This window comes from Poecilia formosa, unplaced genomic scaffold (assembly GCF_000485575.1).
Source record: "Poecilia formosa unplaced genomic scaffold, Poecilia_formosa-5.1.2 Scaffold37, whole genome shotgun sequence".
NCBI classification, from domain to species: Eukaryota; Metazoa; Chordata; class Actinopteri; order Cyprinodontiformes; family Poeciliidae; genus Poecilia; species Poecilia formosa.
The window spans coordinates 1147060-1156864 of record NW_006799976.1 but is presented as its reverse complement, the minus strand read 5'-3'; the positions used below and the strand labels follow the sequence as shown (position 1 = coordinate 1156864).

General features: G+C 41.7%; 1 protein-coding gene across 1 annotated transcript; it reads right to left on the bottom strand.

Annotated features, from left to right (window-relative positions):
- Nucleotides 1–142: 142 nt before the first annotated feature.
- fyb2 (FYN binding protein 2) lies at nucleotides 143–9805 on the bottom strand. The gene is made up of 14 exons (XM_007550786.2): nucleotides 9473–9805; nucleotides 7329–8638; nucleotides 7100–7230; nucleotides 5041–5232; nucleotides 4683–4959; nucleotides 4469–4590; nucleotides 4039–4067; nucleotides 3018–3052; nucleotides 2660–2828; nucleotides 1214–1373; nucleotides 1013–1127; nucleotides 882–916; nucleotides 717–795; nucleotides 143–270 (listed from the first exon to the last, which is right to left on the bottom strand). The coding sequence occupies exons 1-14, from the start codon at nucleotides 9479–9481 to the stop codon at nucleotides 174–176; spliced, it is 2760 nt and encodes a 919-aa protein (XP_007550848.1). The 5' UTR covers nucleotides 9482–9805; the 3' UTR covers nucleotides 143–173.

Below are 9805 nucleotides of genomic sequence, written 5' to 3'. Positions count from 1 at the left end.
ATTTCAAAGTCACCTCCCTTTATTTTAGAAACCACGATTTGTGTTGTGGTACCTAAAGAGGTGCAGTTCACGATTTGCTACCAGTTTACTACGGCGAACAAAATATTATCAGAATCATTGTAGAGTTTCAGGAAATGAGTTGGACGACATTTCATTGACTCGATCATTTGCCTTCAAGGCAGTGTTTCAAGTAAGCCTGTCAAAGATGGAGTATAATCTATGATGTGTATCTTACCCATCTCTGGCATGGAGATGGCCCATGTGTGAACCCTGAGGAGGGAAGAGAAGGTAAGATGTGATTAAGAACTAATCAATCAATCACTGTGTCAAAAAAAAAAATGTGGCAATCAGGCTGCACTGCAAAAACTAAATCTTTGCTAAGTATTTGTCTCGTTTCGTCTTGTTAGTACACTTGAAATAAGACAAAACTCACTCAAAAGTAACTTTTCAGCACGATATTACAAAAGCTTGATTTAAGAAGATAATTATTGAATATAGATTAAAAGAAGTGCCAGTCCTACATCCAGATACTTTCACTTATAGGAAGATATTTTTCCAGTTATAAGTATTTGCTTAAAATATGCCTATACATCTTGCTGAAAAGTTACTTTTTAGATAGTGTTGTCTTGTTTCAAGTGCATGAGATATTTGCTCTAGAAACCAGATGAAAATACTTGGTAGGATTTTGTGTTTTTACAGCGAGGATGTCAGGTTACCCTGGCAACTGGTCAGAAGCATCAGGGTTGGGTGAGAGCGTTTCGTCGTCGCAGGTCCACTCCTCGCTGTCATCTGAGACTGAACACATCAACGACAGCATGAAGAAGCGGTCTGCGTTAAACAGCCGCTGACCAATTCAACGCGCGCCACTCGCGAACACTTACAGCTTGCCGGCGAACGACTGAAGTGATTCAACACCCTGCGAAAGAAACGGAAAGCAGACGCTCGTCGTCAGGACAACGTCGGCTTCTCCTCTACCTGCTAACAGACACGGTGTTGAGGTGGGGACACGTACTTGCGGTCTATGGCGGCATCGGTTTCGATGACGGCGCTGTTGCGGGGAGTCTTCTTTCCCAGCTCCAAAATCTCCTTAAAGTCCATCTCCACGTGGTCCACAGAGACGTACCCGTCTAGAGTGAACAAACACAGATTTTTGTAGGTGAGTCGCTTCGTCGTACTCTCTTTCCCTGAGACGAACACTCTGCTGTCGGCTCACAGGTGTTGCTGCTGTCCCTGGCCAGCCACTTCCCCTTGGGGCACTCGGTGGTTCGGATGATGCTGACGACGTCGCCGCTCTTGACGGGCAGATCTTGCTTACGGCCCTTTGCGGTGACCTTTACCTTTGCCTGGTACATGGCTTCCTCCTGGCCTGTGATCTGAAACACACAAATGGAGATGTTGCACAGTGACCCTGCTTTGACTTGGCCAAGTAGTCATGTTAATTAAATCTAACCTAGCGGGATCGTTTAACACGAATTCAAGGAAAAAGACAATGAGTAAACAACTCACCATTGTGAAGAATAGTGCAATTATAAGGACTTGATTGTACGGAACTACTATAAAGACCCTAAATGAACTGTTTGCACAGAAAGTGACTGAGTTGAAATGTTGGACTTGGGGGGGCAAAGGTCAATGTCTGAGCTAACAACAAGTGAGACGGGTCTCATATTGACGTTTTGTTCCAGATGCTTAGGCAAAACGCATTTTGAAGCAGAGAAAATGTTTTCAGATATTTCTTAACGTTAATTTGTCATTTAGCTTCATACAGACTGTGAAACATTTTGCAACCACCTGTTTCACATCAGGATCAGCTGCTTACAGCTGCAGTAAGGTGATGAGTCATGGAAAAAAAAATAAAAAAACTCATCAGAAACCAATTTGATGGAATTCAGGGGAGTGAAGCCCAAACCAGTTTATTGTTTTGTTAATTTCTATCTTAACACATTAAGAGAAGTTTTTATCTCTGTTTTAGGGCGGTTGACTTTAAATCTGTGCTTTCACACAGATTTAAAGAAAGAAACAAGCGATGTCCTCTTTGCGTCACCACAATTATGACAGTAAAGCATATTTATGCTTAAAATGTTGAGTAAAAAAAGAACTGTAATTTGATGAAGGTGTCCATTCACTCAGTTTGCCTTTCTTCCGGACTGTATGCATACTGTCTGGACCAGATATCATTGACCTTAAAATTATAATTGGACTTAAAAAAACAAAACACACGTCTGTGAGCCACTGAGAAAAAAAAGAAACCAGAACACGGCAGTTGAAACCAGTTTGCAAAAAATGATTCATTTCTTTGTGTCTCGCCCATCGTCTGAGGTAACGCTATTCAGGACCGGTGATTAAACACTTGATTAAAATACTGAAAGGTCTTTCATCATCTGGTCTCCGTAGAAACTAAAGTCTTGTTCCAACATTTCTGCTACATAAAACAGAGAAACAGAGGCCTGAGTTAAAAACTAATGTGAGGAAGGTGCTGCCAGCGGTGAAACCCGTGTTTACTCTTGCTGCACATGTTGCTCAGCTCTTCCACAGCGAGGAATGAATCCTGACAGGTTTGAGAGGCCAGACGTTTACTCCACCCTCCTCCTCTGCCACTCAGTCACCGTCCACACCTCCTCCTCCTCCTCTTTCTGTTTTCTGTCAAAATAACAGGACTCACGTTGAATTTTTTCTTCATCTCATTCTCCTTCTTCTCCCTCTCCTTCTGCTCTTTCTTCTCCCGCTCCTGTTTCTCCTTCAGCTCCTTCTTCTCCTTCTCCAGCCGCTGCTTCTCCTTCTTTTTCAGCTCCTTCTCATCCGGCTTTTCCGCGGTGTGCTTCTTCTCGCTCCTGCGGGGAGAGGAGACGCACACAAAAGCTGTTTCTCTCGCGGCATGTCTGAACAGCAGGGGGTGATTACAAGGGAGGGAAACGCGACTCTCCTCAGAAACTCTCGGGAGAGCAGGAGGAATGAAAACTGGAGAAGTGGGTCCAAAAAAACAAACAAAAAAAAACAAAACAAAAAAAACAGGGTCCTACCTGCCGAACCTGCTCATCTTGGTTTTCTCCTGAACCTGTAAATATTCACAGAGATAAGAATTAAGTTTTTTTAGATAAAAACAAAAAGACATTACGCCTCTGATTTTGAAGGTGAATGCCCGTTGAGAGAATCAAAAACGCCTTAAACATTTTCACATTTTGTCACATTACTTCAGCTTTCCTTCAAGAGCTGCTGCAGACGGTACGTCTGTGTGAAAATCTCTCTGTTCCTGGGGAGCTAAGTGTTGCACATGTTTTATTCTTTTAATCTTTTTTCTGTTCGGCAACCTGAGAAATTCCTGTTTTGTGCTATTTTGTAAACACATCTCAGCTTAATAATGGGAGAAAAAAACACAATTTTCTATTTATTTAGTCAGTATTTAATACAGCTGACACAAGTAATGTTAAAATTTCAGAATTTTGTTTTGTTAATTGAATTTATTATGGAAAAATTAGCATGTTGTGGAAACATGGTCGACCCTCATGACGCAAGAGAAAACTTTTTAAGAAAATGGCTGCTTAAAATTGATTTTAGATTAACTCATTAATCTATAACTTGCACCTCTAAATCCAACTTTTATAGTCAGAATGTCAAGAGGAAATTAAATGTTTTTAAAGAAACCCAGTAGACGTTTTGCTTGCAGTTCGCAACAACCTGTGAATCAGACACAACAAAGACGCAAAACGAATGAGTGGCGGAAAACAAACAGTCCTCGCCACTCTGATGATGCAGCCAGAGCTACAACAGAATGACTTAGATTATATTCACGGGAGGAAACGGCTCAGTCAAAGTCAGGACCGAAATCCAAATGAAAATCTGAGGGAAATCTTTAAAAAAATGAATATTAGTTGATCACTCTCCATTCAATCTGACTGAGGTATTTAGAAAAGTAGAAAAAAAAAAATCAGTCTCTATATGTGTGACTCTAGTTGAGATATAACCCAAAATCTGGAGCTACAGTTATGTGACAAAAGTGAAAATACAAAAACTCTAACAAGACTTTAATTCCTCGGTGCCTACCGTTTCCTGTCCAGACTCCACATATGGATCTGTGAATTAAAGCAAACGAACGGTCATGTTAAAGCGTGCAGAAATCTGAAATGGTGTCTTCAAAAACATTCATTAATCAACTAAAGTCGTAAAAGCAACATGTAAAACATTCAAATTCAGAAAATGTGGTTATTTTGTTTGGAAAATAGTAATTAATTCTTGCTGAAGAAGCAAAATATGAAGATGTAAAAAAGAGCTTCAGTACAACTATTTTGCCGAACAATCCCTAAAAGTCAAAGCTTTCTATTTGTGCTTGTAAAATGCAAAAAAACCAACAACTTGGGTTTATATCTAGTATATTTTTTTCTCCATATTGCAACTTTTCCAATCAATTCTCCAAAATGTAATATAAATTTCCAGCATGAGAATTTATTAAACAGGAAGAATGTGTTAGACTGACTTTTTGGGGCCCCTTTGTGTTTCTTGTTGCTCTTCCCCTTCTTTTTTCCAGAGCTCACATTAATGGCTTCGTACACGTCGTCGTTGCTTTCGTACACACTGCTGTGGAGCAGTGCTTGAGGGCTGCAAAGAACAAAATATCGATTTACAGTTTCTTGGGATACAACTTGCCACTTTAAATTGAATAAATATGTAGCTGGACTTCCTGATCTTACTCCTGTTTGGGTGTAGAGTAGTCCTCAGTGGGTTTTAGGGATTGCTCCTGCAGAGGATTGTCCAGCTTAATTTCTCCATATGCCGTCTTAGTTTGGACCTCTGTTTCTGGATGAGTTATCCCGTTGCCATAAAACTGTGTCTGGGTTGGTTTGTCTGGAACGTCGGCACCCATGTGCTCCTCATTCCCACATTTGGACACCGGCAGCTCTGGGCTGTAAGCGTCCTCCAAATCGTCTGTGGCTTCGGCCTCTAAATACTCAAGTGGAACCGGAATCTCTGCGTGACAGAGATAGAGAAATGCATCCCTGAGTGAATGGAAAGGATCTCCAAGCGCAACGTCGGTGGATCTGAAACTACCTTCAGGTATGATAGGAGGAGGGGGGTTGAATTGACTCAAGTTGGCAGACTGAGGTCTTTTAGGTTTCTGTGGAGCCGGACCCAAAGTCTCTCGGTCTGGCAGGACCTGTCTGGGTGGAGGAGCTGTAACCGCAACAAGGGGAGGGTTAGATCCTTCCTCTGTGAGGCTCTGCAATGCCGGAGAAGCTGCCCCTGTGAGGAATCGCATCACAATAGTTTACATTTGTTCAGCTGATTTACACCTTAATGTCTCACATTAAAGGGATAGCTTGAATTTGCTGAAGTGCGGTTTTGTCATTCTTGTCTTATCTCTAGTACAAAGGTGTCATATCACCATGACTATGTGGAAAAGAAATCTTCATAGCAGAGGAAGGCTAACAGCTGGTCACACAGACTGACACTTTATCCATTGTTTTCTCAGCCTAGCTACAAATATGTTTCTATACAAGCTTATGCTATACACTTCTCAGAAAGTTTGTTCCTCTCTTGGCTAGCTTAGTAGCTAGTAGTGCAGAACCAACATAGTTTAGTAAAGCAAACATTCTCCTTTGAAAATGTAAACAATAACTATGAAATACTTCATAGTTACTTTACATGCTAGCATTTATGCTAACAGTCAGACAGGAGCCCCCACTTTAAAGCTGATGATTAGAAATTTAAAACAACTCAAACTGAAGAGGCCAGTGATTCCACCAGGAATGTGAAAACAACTACAACACCTGGAAATCCATGCTTACATGCAAAAATGATGCCAATATGATACCATATATTATCTGTTAAGTTAGCATGTATGCTAATAGCTAGTTGGCTTGGTTTTACTCAGAAACACTGATTACACCCAGCAGGCTAAATAAAAAGTTAAAGCTTTTGTTAAAGTGCTGATTGTTAATACAGTGTTTTATTTAAACTGATAGGCCTACTACAATCATTTTCTATTTGAGTTGCTTTAAATTTCTAAAATCAGTTGCAGAAAGCCGGTATGATCAGCTGTCTGCTTTCCTCTGCTTTGATGATTTCTTCATTTTTTCTACAAACTCACAGTGATATGAAATGTTCTAGATAGCAGAACCATTAATTTAATTAATAAAAATGCTGAAACATGAGTTCTTAAAAATCAAGGTTAAAAACCCATTTAGTTAGAGTTGATTGTTCTGTCTAATGTTAACTGAAACATCAATAATTGTAGTTTGCAGTCTAGTTTTCCTGTATTTACCATTGCAATGAACTCCTTTGTTATTTTCATAATGTAAAACTCTTTGAATTATCTTGTTTGCTGAAATGTTCTAATAAATTAAGTTGCCTTGGCCTTGCTTATTTTTATAGGATCTCACTTTATACCAATCTAACATATCCCTTTAAAACTTGTATAAAACAAGGAAGAGGAAGAAAAAAACAAGTGGAACAGAAAATTGATTTCACATGGAAATCCAACTTGTCAAACAATGTGGAAGTTGTTGTCTTCAGTCATACATTTGTCAACAAGAAAAGTCTTCCTTGTATTGTGTCTGGTCTACTTTCAAGTTTTATAACTTAGTTTCCTGCTCTAGAAAAGGTAAAAGTACAAAATAAATCTGCAACTCTAACATGTAAGCACTTCCTCAAACAGTTTTTTTTATGTTTCATTTAGAAAAATTTGATTTAGAAAAAAAAGGAAAAAAATTAGTTCATGACCTGGATATAGAGTCTCCATGACAGTCTAGGTTAAATTTCAGTAAGCTGTGTCCGAGTCCTGTTTAGCAGACTTTAAGGAAACCCAGCATCTCTATCATAGCTGTCATACCTTCACAGCTCAGTTGTTTCTGTCACTGAAGAAGAATGCTGGGTCACTGTTTGTGTGGGAGGCTTCACAGATTTATTCTAACACCTTTACTCTAAACTGAATCCAATGAATACCACCACGTTTCTGGTTCAATTTAAACCTTCAAATTCTGTAGAGTACAGCACATACCTGAGATCCTGATAATTGGGAAGTTTGTTCTGCTCGTCATGTTGAGGTGAAATAAATTCAGACTAAATTCCAAGACAGTGGGAAATGACACAAAGCTGAGCTGAAACTCACTGTGGTCAGGGCAGTCAACTTCTGACTTAATCAATGGGAGTTTCTTTCCCTCATCCCCTAAGGGCGGCAACTCTCCATCGCTGAGGGCGGGATTCAGGTGATAAGGAAAGTCTTCGGGTGGAGGAGTGGGGCTAGACATGGGGTTGGAAGCAGATTAAGCATACTTGTAAGTGACCATTTGCATACCAAACTTGGCTAAATGAACCAAGCTCCTGGAAGGGAGTTCTACCTGGCGGCTTTCTTGCGTGCCTTCTCCAGAGCACTTAAGATCCTCGGGTCACTCGGAGGGGTTCCCTTCCCAGAATCCATGTCCTCCGCCCTCTCCAGGGCGGACAGGGCGGAGATGGGACGTTCTAGTTTGGAAGGAGTAGAGTAAATCGCTTCCACAGCAGCTGGCAGTGCCACCTCCACGTCAGAACCAGCTGCTGCCTGAAGCTCGGTGGAGGGGGCAGAGAACTCGGGAAAAGGATCAGAGTTGGCAAAACTCGGTGGAGGAGAGAAAATAGTTCTGGGTGGGGCATGGACAGCTCTGGGTGGAGGGGAAGGAGGAGCAGTGGATGGAGGAGAAGGATCCACGGCATCTGAAGGGGAGGGAGTCACAACGGCTGGAGGGGAAGGAGTTGCAACGGAAAGAGGGTGCGCATTAGCGAGTGGAGGAGAGGGAGCAGGAATGGTTGGGCGAGAAGGGGGAGCATCAATGGAAGGAATGGGAGCAATTCTGTTTTGGCTGGGCGGGTCAGAAACTGACAAAACAGGACTTTCAATCTGAGGTGGGGTTTCGCTCTGAGGGGGTGGGATTTTGAAAGCTGGGGTAGCTGGGATCATGGCAGGCGGAGGAGAGAAGTCAGGAGGGTCGGGAATTGGAGAGAGTGTCGTCAGGTCCACTGCATCATTGGATTGAGGGATGATGATCTTTCGTGGGATCTGCTTCGGTACTGAGTATATAGACTCCTCCTCGTCAGCGTCAGAAGCCAATGGGATCAGCGGTGTAGGTCCAGGAAGGTTCACTTTCGTCGAATCTAGGATTGAGTCAGCTGAGGTCGCTGCTGGATCCTTCTTGGAAGACTTTATGAAACCAAGAATATTCTTCTTCCTCTGTGTTTTGGACTTCGGAGGAGGCAAGCCTGGCACCGGCTCGGCTGTGCTCTCCTTCTGTGTCCCAAAGGACGGATGCTTCTTTCCGTTCTTCTCCTTGTGATCCAATGAGTTTTCATTCAGCTTCTCCTTACTCTCCTTCGTCTTCCCGTCAGATTTGTCTTTGGGTTTTGAGTTACCATGTGTAGGAAGCTTTTTGTTGTCCTTGATCTCATCCTTGAATATCACTCTGGGGGCACTGACCGACTTTGAGTCCAAGGCCTGGTTGATGGAGGAGAGCAGGGAGGGGCGTGCTCCTGGCGGAAGGTGCTGAGTGGGGCTAAGGGGAGGAGGGACGACCTTTGGTTTCTCAGGGATAACAGGTTTGGGTTTTGGTGGCCCCAGCATTAATTGTTTGTCCTGGAACTTGGCCCTCAGCGCCTGGAAGTCTAACGGACCCTCTTGCTAAAAGTGTCAGACAAAAAGTGAAACATCCATCTTTCAGCAGCATGTTCTGGATTACAAAGTACAACATTTACTGAGCCAACATATTTGCTTTTTTTTCTGATCTTATGTCGTAGAAACATATACACATAAATTTTTGCCCATAGGGAGAATTGTGCAGAATGTGGGTAGGGTAATCTCTCGGCCCCTCCCCCTACCCCCACCCCCCAACACACACCCTGTTTGTTTTGTTTCATAAACACATTTTTGTACATTTGACATTCATCCAAATCTGGGTTTTAACGTGATTCTGCTCCCTTTTCATATTAAAGGTGTTGGAAATATTTTGCAGTAGATGCCTCCGAATGGTGTATTCTATTGATGGTTTGAAAAAGAAAATCCCACTATTTTTAGTTTATAAATGCCTCAGCCAACAACACGCACCTTAGTGCGTGTGTATTTCTGTTACACAAAAATAACAGAATAAGAAAGGCTGGTGGCATGAGCCTCCATGCAATGTTTGGCAATTTTATTTTATTTTTTTCGTTTTCTATTGGATTCAACTCTATTACTTCTATCGCCTACAAAGGTTTGTTTCCAGGACTGACTGTAAATTGAAAACTTCTGAACGATTTAGACCATCATAATATCATAATCATAACTACCGAGTTGGGTATGATTAAAAATGACCAGATTTAGGACCAATACGCGTCCAAGTGGTTTACATATCAATGCGGCTCGGTTGAAATATTTAACAAGTGGCATTTACATACAGCAGCTAAATACCCGTTTCCACTACCTAAACAATATTTAAAGTATTTAAATTAACGTGGCTGATTTAAGCCAATAACTCACCTCATCCATCGCGTGTTTTTAAATCCAAAAAAAAAAAAAACGAAAGAGGGAAAAAAAAAATCTCCAGAATGAACCAAATAATTGTCTTCTTCAGCCTCTCATTCTGGTTGCGATAATAGTACAAGTTTATTATTAAAACTAATAATAATCGAGATGTAAGGCTACTTTCTGGATTCAGACCCACAATGCTTTCCTTTCTGCGTCCAGGACGCGCGCAGAATCTGGTTTCTGTTGAGTTGGAAAACTCACCCGTCATGTGGAAGGAAACAGTCCAGCTCGACAAACGGGTCTGGCTCAGGTTAACGTAACTCAGTGACTCTCGGATAGTTTTTC

What these genes read in the sequence shown, in the direction of transcription:
- fyb2 (XM_007550786.2), bottom strand. An exon ending in AGTTGACTGCCCTGACCACA is followed by an intron (nt 5,233 to 7,099) that starts GTGAGTTTCAGC and finishes GATTCCTCACAG; the next exon opens with GGGCAGCTTCTCCGGCATTG. An exon ending in ACACAAAGGGGCCCCAAAAA is followed by an intron (nt 4,068 to 4,468) that starts GTCAGTCTAACA and finishes TTTAATTCACAG; the next exon opens with ATCCATATGTGGAGTCTGGA.